Source organism: Gasterosteus aculeatus, chromosome 13 (assembly GCF_964276395.1).
Source record: "Gasterosteus aculeatus chromosome 13, fGasAcu3.hap1.1, whole genome shotgun sequence".
NCBI classification, from domain to species: domain Eukaryota; kingdom Metazoa; phylum Chordata; class Actinopteri; order Perciformes; family Gasterosteidae; genus Gasterosteus; species Gasterosteus aculeatus.
Genome location: NC_135701.1, coordinates 22666415 through 22688636, shown reverse-complemented (window position 1 = coordinate 22688636; position 22222 = coordinate 22666415). Strand labels below are relative to the sequence as shown.

At 54.4% G+C, this 22222-nt stretch overlaps 1 protein-coding gene across 1 annotated transcript in view; it reads right to left on the bottom strand.

Annotated features, from left to right (window-relative positions):
• Positions 1 to 602: 602 nt before the first annotated feature.
• The window catches only part of znf608 (zinc finger protein 608), a 35627-nt gene continuing 14007 nt past the window's right edge, over positions 603 to 22222 (bottom strand). Inside the window, exons 4-9 of the mRNA XM_040194633.2 lie at positions 19513 to 21934; positions 18182 to 18614; positions 17201 to 17364; positions 4531 to 4678; positions 4086 to 4142; positions 603 to 2931 (exon numbers count right to left, since the gene is read on the bottom strand). Of these exons, the coding sequence (XP_040050567.2) occupies positions 2912 to 2931; positions 4086 to 4142; positions 4531 to 4678; positions 17201 to 17364; positions 18182 to 18614; positions 19513 to 21934 (3244 nt within the window). The 3' untranslated portion in view covers positions 603 to 2911. The remainder of the gene's footprint in view (positions 2932 to 4085; positions 4143 to 4530; positions 4679 to 17200; positions 17365 to 18181; positions 18615 to 19512; positions 21935 to 22222) is intronic.

Here is a 22222-nt window from a genome sequence, read left to right as displayed (position 1 = left end):
AATAAAGAAATAAAAGTCAGTTCTTTTTTTTAATTTATTTAATTAAAAATTATTAAATAAAGTGCACTATCGAACAGAAAGTGAAAGTGACGTGTGCAGTGAGAAAGAAAGTGACCGGTGGGACGTCAGAGTCAGTCAGTGGGGGACCGGCTCTGTTGATGAGCCCGACTGCTGACGGGAAGAAACTGTTGGTGTGGCGGGAGGTCTTAGTCCTGATGGACCTCAGCCTCCTGCCAGATGGAAGGGGCACTAACAGTTTATGTCGGGGTGAGAGGGGTCGGCCACCATCTTTTTAGCTGCTTCAGGGTCCTGAAAGCGAACAAGTCCTGCAGGGACGGCAGGTTGCAGCCGATCACCCTCTCTGCAGAGCGGATGACACGCTGCAGCCTGCCCTTGTCCTTGGCTGTGGCTGCAGCGTACCAGACGCTGATGGAGGAGCAGAGGATGGACTCCATGATGGCCGTGTAGAAGTGCACCATCATCGTCTTTGGCAGGTTGAATTTCTTCAGCTGCCTCAGGAAGAACAACCTCTGCTGAGCCACATCATTCATTAAAGTGGATTTCAGAGTAACTTTCTAATACAAAACTCCACAGACAAATAATTATATAAAACATTCTTTAATCATGATTGCCAAACATATGAATTAAGGCATATACAGTATAAAAAAGCAACAGCAGTTTTTCATGGTTATACGATTTCAGTTGTTAACTGGAGACGCCGGGCGGGTTTTAACTGAACACACACCAAGCAGCCTTTATAAGACGGGGCTGCGTCTCCATGGAGACGACAGCGCCGCGTAAACAGAGTTCATATATAGCGCTATATTCAAGTAGGGGAAGGAGCACAGACACTATGCAGGTGAGCCGCTGATTCACACCTTCAGGTTTCCACCACGCGTGTTCGTACGGAGAAGACACGCTTAACTCCCCGCCAGAGCTACTCGGTCCTCTGTGTTTAAACTGTGTGGTCTTACATCGCTGCTTTTATGTTTTTTGTAATATATGTGAAGTGTACAGCAGTTGGGACAAGTGTTAACTTGTAAATGATCTTTATAGATACACGAGGATTGTTATTGTTTTAGTTTTTATTAATGCCAGCTATGGTGTTGCATCAATGCGAATTAAATTGAGCCTAAATTAGCAACTTTTATTATCGAGGTGTTTTTTTAATGACTAGTTTTTGAATGAACTGAATTAACTATACAAATATTGGATGTTTGCAGCCAAATTGACACCTTTTTGTGATTAAAAAAGTAAATCTACGGCTCAGAATTACAACTCAAGGCTGAATTGAAGAAGAATGCAAAAAAATAAATCTATACTATATAACTGGATTATAAATATAACTGAAATATAAATATGATGTTTTCACTGCTAGTTAGCGTTCAATGACTTCATACACTTGTTAACTCCAAAGCTGTAATGGAGTTCTGTATCTGTCCACAATAACACATCACATTCGATTTGTTTCCTATTAATGTGAATCTTTAAATGAATCACAGTTGTCAAATATAGTGAAGTAAAAAGTACAACACTCCCCTCTGGGATGTGGTGGAGCCTGTACCTTTAAGTGTGCAGTGCGTAGTATCTATCGCCACCTAGTGGGGAGCTCGTAGATTGGAAGCATCTGAAGCTCCGTATGTTCCATCAATGCGACTCAGCGGCGAGATAGTCGGCTTGTGGAGGGGAAGCGCGGGAGCCGCGGCGGAGCAAAGGATTGTGGGACGTGGGAGCCTCACTGGCGGTGAACATGTGGGCATTTCAAATGAAGGAAAATTCCGGTGTTCTTCAGCGTTCAAGGACATTTTCTGTCTTGTTGTGGTTGTTCAGTGTGGAGCTGCTGCCGAATACTTCAAGCTGCAGAGAGTCCGGTGCCATCACAGGTTTGGAGTACGACCACCTGTCACTCATTAGCGCCACGCTCGCGCCCGCGGGCTCCAGGTCGGACCTCGGATTAACCTTCGTATTAGAGATCTTTGCCGATTGTCTGTAATATGAGACAGCGGCGTATCCAACAGCCTCACGTGCTCCTTTGTTCTGGTGTTTGATCGATCTCACGTTTCTCGCCTTCAACAAAGAATCGAAAACATGGAAACGAGCTGCCTCCAGTTTCCATCTTTGTTCGGCGCGAAGACGAAAGCAAGAAAAGTGACTTTGACGCGAGCAGCGGCTCAGAGGTGAGTGTGAAAGCGCTGACTCACGTTTGATCGCGTCCCGGCTCAGTTCGGTTCCACCTCCTCTGCTTTGCCGTCACGCGACGGAACCAAAGAGGGCCGAGGAGAAATCAGAGGGGCAAACGGGACCTGTGCAACATGGCGGGGCCAACGTAAAAGGCGAGTAGAGGCGAGGTGTCAGGGCTCCGCCATGAATCTGTACAGAATATCTACACCACGTGGTGCATGTGACGGTGCACTCTCACAGAAAGACAATACAATCAACATGGTTACGCTCAAGTACAGCTTAGCAACACAAATGCAGCGGCGGCACTATGGGAGGAGGAGGAGCACTTGGATAATCAGAATGAGAATAAGAAGTAGAATAGTTACTCTTCAGCTTCGTAGCGCTGCGTCCGGCCGGCCGTTTTTAGGAAAAGGAGATGGACTCTGTCGGGAGAGTCTTCTTCAGTACATTCAGTCACTTCGTCATCGGAAATGTGCGTTTCTTTTTTTTAAAATAAAGTTGATCGTCACAGCTGGGCTGACACGCGGCATTCTGGGACGTTGAGTTTTAGCCGTCCGTCCGTCGGCTCGCGGACGTGATACAAAAGGGGGGGGGGGGGGGGGGGTTGTTCGTTCGTGACCTTTCTGTTGTTTGATCTTTCTGCCTCTCAGGGAGGCGAAGCTTATTAAACGCCAAACGGTGTCTGATGAATCTGTCGTTCCTCGTGTGAGACGACGTCTCTCACATGGTGCTACTTCTTCCCTTCGCCCTCTGCGGAGACAAAGAGGACAAAACACAGGATTTCAGGAACATGGCGGCTTATTATCTGACCAACTAGACTTGAGACGTTAAAACATCACTACCTAAAGCTCAGTGGGCAGTTATGTTGCCTAAACCCAGACAGCAACTCCAGTTCCTTGAGTCAGAGCTTCACGTGTTAAAGCTGCATCCTCGCTAGTGACCAGCAGGGGGCGACTCCTCTGCTCCCATAGACGTCTATGAGGAAATGACTCTACTTCTCTGTAGTGACCAGCAGGGGGCGACTCCTCTGCTCCCATAGACGTCTATGAGGAAATGACTCTACTTCTCTGTAGTGACCAGCAGGGGGCGACTCCTCTGCTCCCATAGACGTCTATGAGGAAATGACTCTACTTCTCTGTAGTGACCAGCAGGGGGCGACTCCTCTGCTCCCATAGACGTCTATGAGGAAATGACTCTACTTCTCTGTAGTGACCAGCAGGGGGCGACTCCTCTGCTCCCATAGACGTCTATGAGGAAATGACTCTTCTTTCTTGATTTATTCCCTCAGTAAACATTGTAAACATGAGTTTATGGTCTCAGTCTCTAGTTTCAAGTCTTCTTCAACACAACATTCATTTAGTGAATTATGGTCCATTTAGAGAACAGACCATAAAGCAGGGGGCGCTTTAGGGCGGGGCTACACGCTGATTGACAGGCCTCTAACAGACCATAAAGTAGAAGATAGATGGAGACACTTTACCACGGAGAGAAGACCCGTCCAACTTCTTTCACTTATTCTGATCGCAGATCTCATTTTATGAAAGAAGAGAAGACTGAGCCAATTCATTTTGTGAGATAAATTGTAATTTGAATCATGTGAAAGAACAGCTCAGTGGATGAAGACATTTTACAGCTTTAAGGATTAAAATGGAACAAGGTGCAAGTTCTTTAATGTTAACCAGATCATTGGGAGTAAAATATATTTTTTATGACAAAGCCGCAATTTATGAATCAATTATTATTCAATTATCCATCACTCAGTCTTGAAAGAGACGTTTCTCTCTTTTTCAACACGAGGAAAGCAAGTCGATAACCTCAGAGCTTGAATACTCATTCAGGGAGAAACGCATTGATGAAGTGGTGAATCAGTGAGGAATAATATGTTTACAATGCAGCCAACTCACCAGCAGAGGAGGAAGCCGACACCTGCTGACTGGAGACCAGCGAGCGGGAGCTCAGCCCTGCAACACAGGAAGGAAAGCACCTTTCAAAATAAAACGTCCCGCAAACCTGAAATATTCTGTTCAGGTGAGAATCTTCCAGAAAAGTCTTCTTTGTCTCAGAACTTTCAGAAAAGTTGCTATTTTTTAAAAATGTTCTATGTTTTCTCTGATTGAAGGGTCAGAGGTCAGAGGAGGTCGTATTTATACTGAGTTCTCTGAAGCAGGTATTAACAGATATTCTGTCTTGTCTGCGATTAACCACATTAAGCTTTAAATAAAATATATCGGGATAATGAAGCAGGTCTGATCCTGATCACATGATCACCTGATCACCGCGGCCAAACCACTGATCTTATTTATCATGTGTGTGTGTGTGTGTGTGCGTGTGCGTGTGCGTGCGCAGTACCTTGGTAGATGTCGTACTGTCCTGACATCAGGGTGTAGCTCATGCCCAGGTGTGTGTGGTGGTGTGTGTGGAGGTGTCGGGCGAACGAAACGTGGTTCCTCTCTCGCTCCGTCTCTCTCTCTCCCTCTGGGGAACCCTTCTCGCCGGGCTGCACACACACACACACACACACACACACACACACACACACACACACACAAACACACAAATTGACTGCTCCTGTTGCGTCTCCACAAAGTAACTAATTTGTACTTGAAAGAAAGGTGTACAAATATACAAATACAAATATGTATTTATATTATTAACTTGTGGTAGAAACTAAATAGCATTCACTTTTATTTCTACTTCCTCCTCTAATGTTCTCTATTATTACATTAACGATTAGACCGGCCGATGACAATGTGGAAAATGTGGAAGCAACAATATAAGAATGAAAAATGATAGGGTTAGGGTTGGGTTAGGGTTGGGGTGTTTGGTGGTGTAGTCGTGTGGCGGTGAAGCGTTGTGACAGGGTGACGGCGTCGTTGTTTGGTGGCGTAGTCGTGTGGCGGTGAAGCGTTGTGACAGGGTGACGGCGTCGTTGTTTGGTGGCGTAGTCGTGTGGCGGTGAAGCGTTGTGACAGGGTGACGGCGTCGTTGTTTGGTGGCGTAGTCGTGTGGCGGTGAAGCGTTGTGACAGGGTGACGGCGTCGTTGTTTGGTGGCGTAGTCGTGTGGCGGTGAAGCGTTGTGACAGGGTGACGGTGTCGTTGTTTGGTGGCGTAGTCGTGTGGCGGTGAAGCGTTGTGACAGGGTGACGGCGTCGTTGTTTGGTGGCGTAGTCGTGTGGCGGTGAAGCGTTGTGACAGGGTGACGGCGTCGTTGTTTGGTGGCGTAGTCGTGTGGCGGTGAAGCGTTGTGACAGGGTGACAGCGTCGTTGTTTGGTGGCGTGGTCGTGTGGCGGTGAAGCGTTGTGACAGGGTGACGGCGTCGTTGTTTGGTGGCGTAGTCGTGTGGCGGTGAAGCGTTGTGACAGGGTGACGGCGTCGTTGTTTGGTGGCGTAGTCGTGTGGCGGTGAAGCGTTGTGACAGGGTGACGGCGTCGTTGTTTGGTGGCGTAGTCGTGTGGCAGTGAAGCGTTGTGACAGGGTGACGGCGTCGTTGTTTGGTGGCGTAGTCGTGTGGCGGTGAAGCGTTGTGACAGGGTGACGGCGTCGTTGTTTGGTGGCGTAGTCGTGTGGCGGTGAAGCGTTGTGACAGGGTGACGGCGTCGTTGTTTGGTGGCGTAGTCGTGTGGCGGTGAAGCGTTGTGACAGGGTGACGGCGTCGTTGTTTGGTGGCGTAGTCGTGTGGCGGTGAAGCGTTGTGACAGGGTGACGGCGTCGTTGTTTGGTGGTGTAGTCGTGTGGTGGTGAAGCGTTGTGACAGGGTGACGGTGTTGTTGTTTGGTGGCGTAGTCGTGTGGCGGTGAAGCGTTGTGACAGGGTGACGGTGTTGTTGTTTGGTGGCGTAGTCGTGCGGCGGTGAAGCGTTGTGACAGGGTGACGGCGTCGTTGTTTGGTGGTGTAGCCGTGTGGCGGTGAAGCGTTGTGACAGGGTGACGGTGTCGTTGTTTGGTGGCGTAGTCGTGTGGCGGTGAAGCGTTGTGACAGGGTGACGGCGTCGTTGTTTGGCGGTGTAGTTGTGTGGCGGTGAAGTGTTGTGACAGGGTGACGGGGTTGTTGTTTGGTGGTGTAGCCGTGTGGCGGTAAAGCGTTGTGACAGGGTGACGGCGTCTTTGTTTGGTGGCGTAGTCGTGTGGCGGTGAAGCGTTGTGACAGGGTGACGGTGTCGTTGTTTGGTGGTGTAGTCGTGTGGCAGTGAAGCGTTGTGACAGGGTGACGGTGTCGTTGTTTGGTGGTGTAGTCGTGTGGCGGTGAAGCGTTGTGACAGTGTCGTTGTTTGGTGGCGTAGTCGTGTGGCGGTGAAGCGTTGTGACAGGGTGACGGCGTCGTTGTTTGGTGGCGTAGTCGTGTGGTGATGAAGCGTTGTGACAGGGTGACGGCGTCGTTGTTTGGTGGTGTAGCCGTGTGGCGGTGAAGCGTTGTGACAGGGTGACGGTGTCGTTGTTTGGTGGCGTAGTCGTGTGGTGGTGAAGCGTTGTGACAGGGTGACGGCGTCGTTGTTTGGTGGTGTAGTCGTGTGGCGGTGAAGCGTTGTGACAGGGTGACGGCGTCGTTGTTTGGTGGTGTAGTCGTGTGGCGGTGAAGCGTTGTGACGGTGTCGTTGTTTGGTGGCGTAGTCGTGTGGCGGTGAAGTGTTGTGACAGGGTGACGGGGTTGTTGTTTGGTGGTGTAGTCGTGTGGCGGTGAAGCGTTGTGACGGTGTCGTTGTTTGGTGGCGTAGTCGTGTGGCGGTGAAGCGTTGTGACAGGGTGACGGCGTCGTTGTTTGGTGGCGTAGTCGTGTGGCGGTGAAGCGTTGTGACAGGGTGACGGCGTCGTTGTTTGGTGGTGTAGCCGTGTGGCGGTGAAGCGTTGTGACAGGGTGACGGTGTCGTTGTTTGGTGGCGTAGTCGTGTGGCGGTAAAGCGTTGTGACAGGGTGACGGTGTTGTTGTTTGGTGGTGTAGTCGTGTGGCGGTGAAGCGTTGTGACAGGGTGACGGCGTCGTTGTTTGGTGGTGTAGTCGTGTGGCGGTGAAGTGTTGTGACAGGGTGACGGGGTTGTTGTTTGGTGGTGTAGCCGTGTGGCGGTAAAGCGTTGTGACAGGGTGACGGCGTCTTTGTTTGGTGGCGTAGTCGTGTGGCGGTGAAGCCTTGTGACAGGGTGACGGCGTCGTTGTTTGGTGGCGTAGTCGTGTGGCGGTGAAGCGTTGTGACAGGGTGACGGCGTCGTTGTTTGGTGGCGTAGTCGTGTGGCGGTGAAGCATTGTGACAGGGTGACGGCGTCGTTGTTTGGTGGCGTAGTCGTGTGGCGGTGAAGCGTTGTGACAGGGTGACGGTGTCGTTGTTTGGTGGCGTAGTCGTGTGGCGGTAAAGCGTTGTGACAGGGTGACAGGGTTGTTGTTTGGTGGTGTAGCTGTGTGGCGGTAAAGCGTTGTGACAGGGTGACGGTGTCGTTGTTTGGTGGCGTAGCCGTGTGGCGGTGAAGCGTTGTGACAGGGTGACGGCGTCGTTGTTTGGTGGTGTAGCCGTGTGGCGGTAAAGCGTTGTGACAGGGTGACGGTGTCGTTGTTTGGTGGCGTAGTCGTGTGGCGGTGAAGCGTTGTGACAGGGTGACGGCGTCGTTGTTTGGTGGCGTAGTCGTGTGGTGGTGAAGCGTTGTGACAGGGTGACGGTGTCGTTGTTTGGTGGTGTAGCCGTGTGGCGGTGAAGCGTTGTGACAGGGTGACGGTGTCGTTGTTTGGTGGCGTAGTCGTGTGGCGGTGAAGCGTTGTGACAGGGTGACGGTGTCGTTGTTTGGTGGCGTAGCCGTGTGGCGGTGAAGCGTTGTGACAGGGTGACGGCGTCGTTGTTTGGTGGTGTAGCCGTGTGGCGGTAAAGCGTTGTGACAGGGTGACGGTGTCGTTGTTTGGTGGCGTAGTCGTGTGGCGGTGAAGCGTTGTGACAGGGTGACGGGGTTGTTGTTTGGTGGTGTAGCCGTGTGGCGGTGAAGCGTTGTGACAGGGTGACGGTGTCGTTGTTTGGTGGCGTAGTCGTGTGGCGGTGAAGCGTTGTGACAGGGTGATGGGGTTGTTGTTTGGTGGTGTAGCCGTGTGGCGGTGAAGCGTTGTGACAGGGTGACGGGGTCTTTGTTTGGTGGCGTAGTCGTGTGGCGGTGAAGCCTTGTGACAGGGTGACGGTGTCGTTGTTTGGTGGTGTAGTCGTGTGGCAGTGAAGCGTTGTGACAGGGTGACGGTGTCGTTGTTTGGTGGTGTAGTCGTGTGGAGGTGAAGCGTTGTGACGGTGTCGTTGTTTGGTGGCGTAGTCGTGTGGCGGTGAAGCGTTGTGACAGGGTGACGGCGTCGTTGTTTGGTGGCGTAGTCGTGTGGCGGTGAAGAGTTGTGACAGGGTGACGGTGTCGTTGTTTGGTGGCGTAGTCGTGTGGCGGTGAAGCGTTGTGACAGGGTGACGGCGTCGTTGTTTGGTGGCATAGTCGTGTGGCGGTGAAGCGTTGTGACAGGGTGACGGTGTCGTTGTTTGGTGGTGTAGTCGTGTGGCGGTGAAGCGTTGTGACAGGGTGACGGCGTCGTTGTTTGGTGGTGTAGTCGTGTGGCGGTGAAGCGTTGTGACAGGGTGACGCGGTTGTGGTTTGGTGGTGTAGCCGTGTGGCGGTGAAGCGTTGTGACAGGGTGACGGTGTCGTTGTTTGGTGGCGTAGCCGTGTGGCGGTGAAGCGTTGTGACAGGGTGTCGTTGTTTGGTGGTGTAGTTCGTGTGGCGGTGAAGCGTTGTGACAGGGTGACGATGTCGTTGTTTGGTGGTGTAGTCGTGTGGCGGTGAAGCGTTGTGACAGGGTGACGGTGTCGTTGTTTGGTGGCGTAGCCGTGTGGCGGTGAAGCGTTGTGACAGGGTGTCGTTGTTTGGTGGTGTAGTTCGTGTGGCGGTGAAGCGTTGTGACAGGGTGACGGTGTCGTTGTTTGGTGGTGTAGTCGTGTGGCGGTGAAGCGTTGTGACAGGGTGACGGCGTCGTTGTTTGGTGGCGTAGTCGTGTGGCGGTGAAGCGTTGTGACAGGGTGACGGCGTCGTTGTTTGGTGGTGTAGTCGTGTGGCGGTGAAGTGTTGTGACAGGGTGACGGGGTTGTTGTTTGGTGGTGTAGCCGTGTGGCGGTAAAGCGTTGTGACAGGGTGACGGCGTCTTTGTTTGGTGGCGTAGTCGTGTGGCGGTGAAGCCTTGTGACAGGGTGACGGCGTCGTTGTTTGGTGGCGTAGTCGTGTGGCGGTGAAGCGTTGTGACAGGGTGACGGCGTCGTTGTTTGGTGGCGTAGTCGTGTGGCGGTGAAGCATTGTGACAGGGTGACGGCGTCGTTGTTTGGTGGCGTAGTCGTGTGGCGGTGAAGCGTTGTGACAGGGTGACGGTGTCGTTGTTTGGTGGCGTAGTCGTGTGGCGGTGAAGCGTTGTGACAGGGTGACAGGGTTGTTGTTTGGTGGTGTAGCTGTGTGGCGGTAAAGCGTTGTGACAGGGTGACGGTGTCGTTGTTTGGTGGCGTAGCCGTGTGGCGGTGAAGCGTTGTGACAGGGTGACGGCGTCGTTGTTTGGTGGTGTAGCCGTGTGGCGGTAAAGCGTTGTGACAGGGTGACGGTGTCGTTGTTTGGTGGCGTAGTCGTGTGGCGGTGAAGCGTTGTGACAGGGTGACGGCGTCGTTGTTTGGTGGCGTAGTCGTGTGGTGGTGAAGCGTTGTGACAGGGTGACGGTGTCGTTGTTTGGTGGTGTAGCCGTGTGGCGGTGAAGCGTTGTGACAGGGTGACGGTGTCGTTGTTTGGTGGCGTAGTCGTGTGGCGGTGAAGCGTTGTGACAGGGTGACAGGGTTGTTGTTTGGTGGTGTAGCTGTGTGGCGGTAAAGCGTTGTGACAGGGTGACGGTGTCGTTGTTTGGTGGCGTAGCCGTGTGGCGGTGAAGCGTTGTGACAGGGTGACGGCGTCGTTGTTTGGTGGTGTAGCTGTGTGGCGGTAAAGCGTTGTGACAGGGTGACGGTGTCGTTGTTTGGTGGCGTAGTCGTGTGGCGGTGAAGCGTTGTGACAGGGTGACGGGGTTGTTGTTTGGTGGTGTAGCCGTGTGGCGGTGAAGTGTTGTGACAGGGTGACGGTGTCGTTGTTTGGTGGTGTAGCCGTGTGGCGGTGAAGCGTTGTGACAGGGTGACGGTGTCGTTGTTTGGTGGCGTAGTCGTGTGGCGGTGAAGCGTTGTGACAGGGTGACAGGGTTGTTGTTTGGTGGTGTAGCTGTGTGGCGGTAAAGCGTTGTGACAGGGTGACGGTGTCGTTGTTTGGTGGCGTAGCCGTGTGGCGGTGAAGCGTTGTGACAGGGTGACGGCGTCGTTGTTTGGTGGTGTAGCTGTGTGGCGGTAAAGCGTTGTGACAGGGTGACGGTGTCGTTGTTTGGTGGCGTAGTCGTGTGGCGGTGAAGCGTTGTGACAGGGTGACGGGGTTGTTGTTTGGTGGTGTAGCCGTGTGGCGGTGAAGCGTTGTGACAGGGTGACGGTGTCGTTGTTTGGTGGCGTAGTCGTGTGGCGGTGAAGCGTTGTGACAGGGTGACGGGGTTGTTGTTTGGTGGTGTAGCCGTGTGGCGGTGAAGCGTTGTGACAGGGTGACGGGGTCTTTGTTTGGTGGCGTAGTCGTGTGGCGGTGAAGCCTTGTGACAGGGTGACGGTGTCGTTGTTTGGTGGTGTAGTCGTGTGGCAGTGAAGCGTTGTGACAGGGTGACGGTGTCGTTGTTTGGTGGTGTAGTCGTGTGGCGGTGAAGCGTTGTGACGGTGTCGTTGTTTGGTGGCGTAGTCGTGTGGCGGTGAAGCGTTGTGACAGGGTGACGGCGTCGTTGTTTGGTGGCGTAGTCGTGTGGCGGTGAAGAGTTGTGACAGGGTGACGGTGTCGTTGTTTGGTGGCGTAGTCGTGTGGCGGTGAAGCGTTGTGACAGGGTGACGGCGTCGTTGTTTGGTGGCATAGTCGTGTGGCGGTGAAGCGTTGTGACAGGGTGACGGTGTCGTTGTTTGGTGGTGTAGTCGTGTGGCGGTGAAGCGTTGTGACAGGGTGACGGTGTCGTTGTTTGGTGGCGTAGTCGTGTGGCGGTGAAGCGTTGTGACAGGGTGACGGGGTTGTTGTTTGGTGGTGTAGCCGTGTGGCGGTGAAGTGTTGTGACAGGGTGACGGTGTCGTTGTTTGGTGGTGTAGCCGTGTGGCGGTGAAGCGTTGTGACAGGGTGACGGTGTCGTTGTTTGGTGGCGTAGTCGTGTGGCGGTGAAGCGTTGTGACAGGGTGACAGGGTTGTTGTTTGGTGGTGTAGCTGTGTGGCGGTAAAGCGTTGTGACAGGGTGACGGTGTCGTTGTTTGGTGGCGTAGCCGTGTGGCGGTGAAGCGTTGTGACAGGGTGACGGCGTCGTTGTTTGGTGGTGTAGCTGTGTGGCGGTAAAGCGTTGTGACAGGGTGACGGTGTCGTTGTTTGGTGGCGTAGTCGTGTGGCGGTGAAGCGTTGTGACAGGGTGACGGGGTTGTTGTTTGGTGGTGTAGCCGTGTGGCGGTGAAGTGTTGTGACAGGGTGACGGTGTCGTTGTTTGGTGGTGTAGCCGTGTGGCGGTGAAGCGTTGTGACAGGGTGACGGTGTCGTTGTTTGGTGGCGTAGTCGTGTGGCGGTGAAGCGTTGTGACAGGGTGACAGGGTTGTTGTTTGGTGGTGTAGCTGTGTGGCGGTAAAGCGTTGTGACAGGGTGACGGTGTCGTTGTTTGGTGGCGTAGCCGTGTGGCGGTGAAGCGTTGTGACAGGGTGACGGCGTCGTTGTTTGGTGGTGTAGCTGTGTGGCGGTAAAGCGTTGTGACAGGGTGACGGTGTCGTTGTTTGGTGGCGTAGTCGTGTGGCGGTGAAGCGTTGTGACAGGGTGACGGGGTTGTTGTTTGGTGGTGTAGCCGTGTGGCGGTGAAGCGTTGTGACAGGGTGACGGTGTCGTTGTTTGGTGGCGTAGTCGTGTGGCGGTGAAGCGTTGTGACAGGGTGACGGGGTTGTTGTTTGGTGGTGTAGCCGTGTGGCGGTGAAGCGTTGTGACAGGGTGACGGGGTCTTTGTTTGGTGGCGTAGTCGTGTGGCGGTGAAGCCTTGTGACAGGGTGACGGTGTCGTTGTTTGGTGGTGTAGTCGTGTGGCAGTGAAGCGTTGTGACAGGGTGACGGTGTCGTTGTTTGGTGGTGTAGTCGTGTGGCGGTGAAGCGTTGTGACGGTGTCGTTGTTTGGTGGCGTAGTCGTGTGGCGGTGAAGCGTTGTGACAGGGTGACGGCGTCGTTGTTTGGTGGCGTAGTCGTGTGGCGGTGAAGAGTTGTGACAGGGTGACGGTGTCGTTGTTTGGTGGCGTAGTCGTGTGGCGGTGAAGCGTTGTGACAGGGTGACGGCGTCGTTGTTTGGTGGCATAGTCGTGTGGCGGTGAAGCGTTGTGACAGGGTGACGGTGTCGTTGTTTGGTGGTGTAGTCGTGTGGCGGTGAAGCGTTGTGACAGGGTGACGGTGTCGTTGTTTGGTGGCGTAGTCGTGTGGCGGTGAAGCGTTGTGACAGGGTGACGGGGTTGTTGTTTGGTGGTGTAGCCGTGTGGCGGTGAAGTGTTGTGACAGGGTGACGGTGTCGTTGTTTGGTGGTGTAGCCGTGTGGCGGTGAAGCGTTGTGACAGGGTGACGGTGTCGTTGTTTGGTGGCGTAGTCGTGTGGCGGTGAAGCGTTGTGACAGGGTGACAGGGTTGTTGTTTGGTGGTGTAGCTGTGTGGCGGTAAAGCGTTGTGACAGGGTGACGGTGTCGTTGTTTGGTGGCGTAGCCGTGTGGCGGTGAAGCGTTGTGACAGGGTGACGGCGTCGTTGTTTGGTGGTGTAGCTGTGTGGCGGTAAAGCGTTGTGACAGGGTGACGGTGTCGTTGTTTGGTGGCGTAGTCGTGTGGCGGTGAAGCGTTGTGACAGGGTGACGGGGTTGTTGTTTGGTGGTGTAGCCGTGTGGCGGTGAAGCGTTGTGACAGGGTGACGGTGTCGTTGTTTGGTGGCGTAGTCGTGTGGCGGTGAAGCGTTGTGACAGGGTGACGGGGTTGTTGTTTGGTGGTGTAGCCGTGTGGCGGTGAAGCGTTGTGACAGGGTGACGGGGTCTTTGTTTGGTGGCGTAGTCGTGTGGCGGTGAAGCCTTGTGACAGGGTGACGGTGTCGTTGTTTGGTGGTGTAGTCGTGTGGCAGTGAAGCGTTGTGACAGGGTGACGGTGTCGTTGTTTGGTGGTGTAGTCGTGTGGCGGTGAAGCGTTGTGACGGTGTCGTTGTTTGGTGGCGTAGTCGTGTGGCGGTGAAGCGTTGTGACAGGGTGACGGCGTCGTTGTTTGGTGGCGTAGTCGTGTGGCGGTGAAGAGTTGTGACAGGGTGACGGTGTCGTTGTTTGGTGGCGTAGTCGTGTGGCGGTGAAGCGTTGTGACAGGGTGACGGCGTCGTTGTTTGGTGGCATAGTCGTGTGGCGGTGAAGCGTTGTGACAGGGTGACGGTGTCGTTGTTTGGTGGTGTAGTCGTGTGGCAGTGAAGCGTTGTGACAGGGTGACGGCGTCGTTGTTTGGTGGTGTAGTCGTGTGGCGGTGAAGCGTTGTGACAGGGTGACGCGGTTGTGGTTTGGTGGTGTAGCCGTGTGGCGGTGAAGCGTTGTGACAGGGTGACGGTGTCGTTGTTTGGTGGCGTAGCCGTGTGGCGGTGAAGCGTTGTGACAGGGTGTCGTTGTTTGGTGGTGTAGTTCGTGTGGCGGTGAAGCGTTGTGACAGGGTGACGGTGTCGTTGTTTGGTGGTGTAGTCGTGTGGCGGTGAAGCGTTGTGACAGGGTGACGGTGTCGTTGTTTGGTGGCGTAGCCGTGTGGCGGTGAAGCGTTGTGACAGGGTGTCGTTGTTTGGTGGTGTAGTTCGTGTGGCGGTGAAGCGTTGTGACAGGGTGACGGTGTCGTTGTTTGGTGGTGTAGTCGTGTGGCGGTGAAGCGTTGTGACAGGGTGACGGTGTCGTTGTTTGGTGGTGAAGTCGTGTGACGGTGAAGCGTTGTGACAGGGTGACGGCGTCGTTGTTTGGTGGTGTAGTCGTGTGGCGGTGAAGCGTTGTGACAGGGTGACGGCGTCGTTGTTTGGTGGCGTAGTCGTGTGGCGGTGAAGCGTTGTGACAGGGTGACGGTGTCGTTGTTTGGTGGCGTAGTCGTGTGGCGGTGAAGCGTTGTGACAGGGTGACAGGGTTGTTGTTTGGTGGTGTAGCTGTGTGGCGGTAAAGCGTTGTGACAGGGTGACGGTGTCGTTGTTTGGTGGCGTAGCCGTGTGGCGGTGAAGCGTTGTGACAGGGTGACGGCGTCGTTGTTTGGTGGTGTAGCCGTGTGGCGGTAAAGCGTTGTGACAGGGTGACGGTGTCGTTGTTTGGTGGCGTAGTCGTGTGGCGGTGAAGCGTTGTGACAGGGTGACGGCGTCGTTGTTTGGTGGCGTAGTCGTGTGGTGGTGAAGCGTTGTGACAGGGTGACGGTGTCGTTGTTTGGTGGTGTAGCCGTGTGGCGGTGAAGCGTTGTGACAGGGTGACGGTGTCGTTGTTTGGTGGCGTAGTCGTGTGGCGGTGAAGCGTTGTGACAGGGTGACAGGGTTGTTGTTTGGTGGTGTAGCTGTGTGGCGGTAAAGCGTTGTGACAGGGTGACGGTGTCGTTGTTTGGTGGCGTAGCCGTGTGGCGGTGAAGCGTTGTGACAGGGTGACGGCGTCGTTGTTTGGTGGTGTAGCTGTGTGGCGGTAAAGCGTTGTGACAGGGTGACGGTGTCGTTGTTTGGTGGCGTAGTCGTGTGGCGGTGAAGCGTTGTGACAGGGTGACGGGGTTGTTGTTTGGTGGTGTAGCCGTGTGGCGGTGAAGCGTTGTGACAGGGTGACGGTGTCGTTGTTTGGTGGCGTAGTCGTGTGGCGGTGAAGCGTTGTGACAGGGTGATGGGGTTGTTGTTTGGTGGTGTAGCCGTGTGGCGGTGAAGCGTTGTGACAGGGTGACGGGGTCTTTGTTTGGTGGCGTAGTCGTGTGGCGGTGAAGCCTTGTGACAGGGTGACGGTGTCGTTGTTTGGTGGTGTAGTCGTGTGGCAGTGAAGCGTTGTGACAGGGTGACGGTGTCGTTGTTTGGTGGTGTAGTCGTGTGGAGGTGAAGCGTTGTGACGGTGTCGTTGTTTGGTGGCGTAGTCGTGTGGCGGTGAAGCGTTGTGACAGGGTGACGGGGTTGTTGTTTGGTGGTGTAGCCGTGTGGCGGTGAAGCGTTGTGACAGGGTGACGGTGTCGTTGTTTGGTGGCGTAGTCGTGTGGCGGTGAAGCGTTGTGACAGGGTGATGGGGTTGTTGTTTGGTGGTGTAGCCGTGTGGCGGTGAAGCGTTGTGACAGGGTGACGGGGTCTTTGTTTGGTGGCGTAGTCGTGTGGCGGTGAAGCGTTGTGACAGGGTGACGGGGTTGTTGTTTGGTGGTGTAGCCGTGTGGCGGTGAAGCGTTGTGACAGGGTGACGGGGTCTTTGTTTGGTGGCGTAGTCGTGTGGCGGTGAAGCCTTGTGACAGGGTGACGGTGTCGTTGTTTGGTGGTGTAGTCGTGTGGCAGTGAAGCGTTGTGACAGGGTGACGGTGTCGTTGTTTGGTGGTGTAGTCGTGTGGCGGTGAAGCGTTGTGACGGTGTCGTTGTTTGGTGGCGTAGTCGTGTGGCGGTGAAGCGTTGTGACAGGGTGACGGCGTCGTTGTTTGGTGGCGTAGTCGTGTGGCGGTGAAGAGTTGTGACAGGGTGACGGTGTCGTTGTTTGGTGGCGTAGTCGTGTGGCGGTGAAGCGTTGTGACAGGGTGACGGCGTCGTTGTTTGGTGGCATAGTCGTGTGGCGGTGAAGCGTTGTGACAGGGTGACGGTGTCGTTGTTTGGTGGTGTAGTCGTGTGGCGGTGAAGCGTTGTGACAGGGTGACGGCGTCGTTGTTTGGTGGTGTAGTCGTGTGGCGGTGAAGCGTTGTGACAGGGTGACGCGGTTGTGGTTTGGTGGTGTAGCCGTGTGGCGGTGAAGCGTTGTGACAGGGTGACGGTGTCGTTGTTTGGTGGCGTAGCCGTGTGGCGGTGAAGCGTTGTGACAGGGTGTCGTTGTTTGGTGGTGTAGTTCGTGTGGCGGTGAAGCGTTGTGACAGGGTGACGGTGTCGTTGTTTGGTGGTGTAGTCGTGTGGCGGTGAAGCGTTGTGACAGGGTGACGGTGTCGTTGTTTGGTGGCGTAGCCGTGTGGCGGTGAAGCGTTGTGACAGGGTGTCGTTGTTTGGTGGTGTAGTTCGTGTGGCGGTGAAGCGTTGTGACAGGGTGACGGTGTCGTTGTTTGGTGGTGTAGTCGTGTGGCGGTGAAGCGTTGTGACAGGGTGACGGTGTCGTTGTTTGGTGGTGAAGTCGTGTGACGGTGAAGCGTTGTGACAGGGTGACGGCGTCGTTGTTTGGTGGTGTAGTCGTGTGGCGGTGAAGCGTTGTGACAGGGTGACGGCGTTGTTGTTTGGTGGCGTAGTCGTGTGACGGTGAAGCGTTGTGACAGGGTGACGGTGTCGTTGTTTGGTGGTGAAGTCGTGTGACGGTGAAGCGTTGTGACAGGGTGACGTGTCGTTGTTTGGTGGCGTAGTCGTGTGGCGGTGAAGCCTTGTGACAGGGTGACGGTGTCGTTGTTTGGTGGTGTAGTCGTGTGGCAGTGAAGCGTTGTGACAGGGTGACGGTGTCGTTGTTTGGTGGTGAAGTCGTGTGACGGTGAAGCGTTGTGACTGGGTGACGGTGTCGTTGTTTGGTGGTGAAGTCGTGTGACGGTGAAGCGTTGTGACAGGGTGACGTGTCGTTGTTTGGTGGCGTAGTCGTGTGGCGGTGAAGCCTTGTGACAGGGTGACGGTGTCGTTGTTTGGTGGTGTAGTCGTGTGGCAGTGAAGCGTTGTGACAGGGTGACGGTGTCGTTGTTTGGTGGTGAAGTCGTGTGACGGTGAAGCGTTGTGACTGGGTGACGGTGTCGTTGTTTGGTGGTGAAGTCGTGTGACGGCGTGCGGCGTCTCACAGCGGGGGATTTCCCGTGGTACTGGTGGCTCTGCTGCTGCAGCAGCTCCATGGACGAGGACGGGTCTCCGCTCTGCTGGCCGCCCGCCACTCCTCCTCGGCTGGGCGGAGTCACCTCTGACTCCTCCCTGCCCGCCGTCTTTCCGTACAGAGGGTAGTGGAAACCTGGTGTGGACACACGCACATCGACTTAAAATAATCCCCTAAAACAAAAGAGTCTGCGGCTTTAAGTTGCTGTATTTAAAGAGACAGTACGTAGATAGCGCCCCCTACAGCAGCGGCTCCCAGCATTATTTGGTCACGTGCCCCTTTTGAAACATTGACAGGGACAGATATGCCTCGTTATATTGTATTACTTTTACGTTTGTGGCGGTCGCGTCGCCTGTTACAGACTTTCATCCGACTCATCGAGTCCACATCTGTCCATCGAGTCCACATCTGTCCATCGAGTTCACATCTGTCCATCGTGGCACATCGACACCTTATTCTCTTTCTGTGTCGCTCTTTCTGACTCCCTCCATTGGTGCAATCATAAAGTGCACTATCTTAACAACTGGTTTGAATTGGTATTTGTATGATTGTGTTTTATAGTGTTTTACTGGTGTGTGAAGTTAGGCATTTACTTCCATTTCAAGCCTTCTCTCAGTTTTTCGATTACTTGTCGTCACAGAAATAGTTGACAGCACTTGAGGTGACATGGGACCGTTGATACACAGAAGATCATTTAAGGGGGAAGTGCTCCTTTAATATAAAACATGTTGGTCAGTGATGCTTAGAAGAAAACACGCTTGTCTGCTTTCTTGCCAAGAATTAAATGACAAGCTAGTTCAGAGGCGATGAAACCCATCTGAGGCTCACACATCAACACACATCGCTCAGACGGTCAACAACAGTTTGAATCCTTACGTAGCGCTAGCTCCGTGTCTACCACACAGACACGAGCGTGGTGCTGAACCATTTAAACCTTTATGGGGACTCTTACCGGGGTAGTTGTGGACCAGGGTGGGTGACACCCCTCTGTAGGAGCCCCCGCCGCTCTCGCACATGGCCAGGTAAGGCTGGTAGGACGAGTGCTGGTATTGGACGTAGGGCTGCTGGGGGGTCACAGGAGGAGACACCGCCGCCCGGGCGTTCTGGGGCTCCTGGTCCAGCGCCCCAACCGGCTCCTGGTCCTGATGCTCCAGCCCGTCCAGTCCGTCCGGATCATCCACGTCGATGGCGGGCGGGAGTTCGTGGAGCCTGTTTTTTTTAGCGTCTCCACCGCCTCCTCCAGTCATCTTAGCCCCGGCAGGCTCCATGGTAGCTCCCCACTCTCTCCCCCTGTCCATCTCCCCCTCCTCGGCCTCCTCCCCGTGACGTAGCTCAGAGTACTTGCTGTGAGCGAGGCAGTGGGCCCAGGCCAGGCCGTCTGGGGGCTAGATCGATCAGGGACATGTGTTGGTGCAAGTCGCAGTGTTTCCCCTATAAGTCTTTGTGAGCAGTGGTGGGTGGGACATGTTTTTTAGGGGGTCGGTTCACCTTTTTCGGTCCAGGTCTCCGTCCCAGTTATGGTTCTACATTGGCCAGTTGCAGAGCTAAAGCTAAGTTAGTACTCTGTGTTTATTTGGAGGATAATTTCTGACTCTCATTTGCACATTTTCTGTTAAACACGGGGAGAGAATTTCTTTCGATGGCGGCCCACCGCTGCTCTACGACTATAGAGGAAACACTGTGTACTGGAGGCAGCAGAACCCGGACACACCATCTACCCCTGGCTCTGGGCGGGATGTTGATAAAAGCATGGCAGCCAATCAGAAGGTGAATATGAGGAGCCTGGCGCCCCCCCCCCCCCCCCCCCCCCGTCAATGATACCAATCAAGAAAAAGTGCACATATGATCAACGCCAAACTGAAGCAAAACAAACAACAACCTCACAGTTAAAGTTAGTGGATGAATGCATCGCGAGAGGCCGGATACGGCGTATTGGGTATGCCGATCAGCTTTGGGGTTGCGGGGGGACGAAGCAATCGGCCGGTTGGTTCTTTATAAATCTTTACAAGCTTTCTGAAAAAAAGCAGTATGTGTCAGAAATGTTTCTTCTGTTCTTTTATGTGTTACTGTTTTACATGTACAGCTCCCCCACCCCTTGATACTACACATTAAAATCAAACCAGACTTTGATTTTAACTGACACGATTAAGGTAGCAGGTCAAAGCACGGCTGCAGGCCCACGGAAGCACCTGTTTTTAATCTCTTTGTGACACTCAACAGCAGTCGCCACAGAACACCAACAACACCATCAGCGGCGGCTTAGAGACAGAGGGAGAGACTTACACTGGAATAGGAAACATTTGAGTCCAGATCTGTCTGACTGTTTGGGTTGTGGAGGGCCGAAGAAGAAGAAGGCGACTTGATGTCGTCGCAGTCTTTCATCGAGACCTGGTGCTGGTCCAGCACGCCACAGTGGGCCAACTTCCTGCCTAGACTCAGTCCCCTTTCCCCCCTCTCGCTCATTTCCACGTAGGACAGGGCCGGTTTGGGACAGCAGCCTTTGACGCCGTCCAGACCCTTTCCCAGCACGGGTCCGCTTGCCGAATTCCCGACTACGTGTCTGTCGTCCTCACCGTCTCTCAGCCCCTGTCCCCTCTCGCCCCTCTGCTTGGCGCCATGCGTCTGGTCGCAGCACTTTGAAGCCAGCAACAGTTTCTGGTCCATATACAGGCCCCTGGAGTACTGGCCGTAGTACAGCGACTGGGCCAAGGCGGTCTGGGTCTGGCTCATGGCCAGCTGGAGCTGAGACTGAGGCGGCCCGTCGCTTTTCTTCAAGTCTGAGAACTCGCGGGGGGACGTTCTGTCGTCCTCTCTTGCTTCCTCCTTCCTGCCGTTGCCGTCGAGCCCGGAACTTTTATGGAAGGCGACGCTGTTGCTGTTCTGCCTGTCTGACTGCATGTACCCCTGCAGGTAGTAGGGCTCGTAGCCGTGGTAGTACGGGGATTGGGAGTCTTTTGGCGGCGGGGCAGACGCAGTGGGTGGGGTTTTACCAGAGTTGCTGTGGCTACTGTTAGAGCTCGCCTCCGACGAGGCCAAGGAGGCGGACTTGGATCGGATTCCATCTGAGCGACATTCGGAGGATCCCCCGTCGTCCCCAGCGTCCGAGATGTCTGAGTAGGCGGGGCTGTTGTTCTTGCTGTCCGTTGCCAGGCAACCACCGCCGGGGTCGAGCCTCGATGAACTGCCGATAGAGGGGCTAGGGGCGTTGTCGGTGAAGGTATACACCTTGTCGGCCTCGGCTCGGATACTGGCCATCCTGCTCTCCTGACTCTCCGTGAGCCCGTTCATCATATCCTGCTTGCTGAGGTGCTCCTTCAGAAGACTTCCGGAAATTTCCTTGACACCCATTTTGGAACCACAACCATCTTCCATCTTGATTCCATCGCCATCGCTGTTCGGCATCCTGGTTTTGTGGTGTTTGTCCTTCAGCCTCCGTTTCTCTTTCTTCCTGGTCTCCTTGCTACAGGTGATCATGGTGGCTTTCACGAGGCTCGGTTCCACAACCATGCTCTGCTTTGGTTTGATGGGTTTCAGGGTAAGGTTCTTACCGGTGAGGCCCACGGCTGCTATAGGTGAGTTCTGCTGTGAGGTCGTGGTGTCGGCTGTGCCGGTCGGATACGTCGTGTTGGGTATGGCGATCAGCTTTGGGGGCGCAGGGGCCGGAGCAATCGGCCGGTTGGTCCGTGACTTGGACAGCTTCTCCACCTTCCCATTGGACTTCTTGCCCTTGTCACACCCGCCTCCCTTTTTGTCGATCAAGCCTTCGGCCTCCAGCTTGGGCATTTCCACTATGGAATTCCTGTCTGGGACCATGCAGTTCTCCAGGACCACGGTCATGTTTGAGATGATGGGCAGGTTGCTAAGGTCGTCGATCAGCCCGTCTTTCAGCAGTGAGGTTCTTCTGGTCTTGGTGTTGACTGAGGCGCTGTGGTCGGTGCTGAGTAGCAGCCGTCTGTTCTTAGGAGATCCCACTGTGGTCACCTTGTACAGAGGAGCTGGTTTCTTGGAGGAACTGTTCGTCTCTGAGAGGTCGTACGTCATGCTGCTGATGGAGTCCTCGCAGTCTGAAAGCCGATCCTCGCCCTCCCCATCCTTCATGGGCTCCAACTCCGGCTTCCTCTGCTCCTCGGCCTCCAGGTGTGCGTGCGTTTGGTGGTAGCGCAGGCCGTTGATGTGCTTGTAACGTTTAGTGCAGTTAGGGTGGGGGCAGTCAATGAGGATGGGCGGGGGAGGAGGGGAGGAGGCGCAACCGCCTCCAGGGTCCATGAACGAGGGGTCGGATTTTCCCTGCGGCGTTGACGGGGCGCTGCGAGATTTGGCTCGGATCCTCTTCCCGTTGCCGTTTTTGACGTCGTCAGAGGTGACCAGGCTGAGGTCCAGGTCAGCGGGTGGCTTGTTCTTCCGCTTCGCGGACAAGTGAGATGAGGCGCCATTGGTGGATTTCACCTCCTCGACAGTGAAGAAAGAAGGAGGGGCTCGGCAGTTGCTGTTGATGAGGTTGAGGCTTCCTCTGCGTCCCTTGCTGTGGATGGGCGCGGCGGTTCCGGCCAAGCCACCTCCACGGCTCCTGTGCTGAGACAGACCTCTGACCTTGGCTGCTGGGGCCGGATCAACGCAGGGTCGCTCGGACAAGCCCATCCGCATCCGTTTGCCCCGGCCACGCCCACCGGGCAACTCAGGGTCGCTGGACGGAGACTCGCAAAACCTGGACACAAGAAAAGAAAAAATAATAATAGCATTGATACAGAGGTAGTATCGCTAGATAGATCTAATTGATTCAAATTGTACTGTATGGTATTATTGCATATTGTATTGTTTCATGTAACATTACATGTCATTTAGACATGAGCAATAACAATAAGTAACAATAAGTTGTATGTAACGTTATCTCTTTGATATTTTTTTGTACCGTTGACACAATGTATTGTCATGTTATCATATCACATCATATCACATATCGTGGTATCATCATGAGAGAACACACACACACACA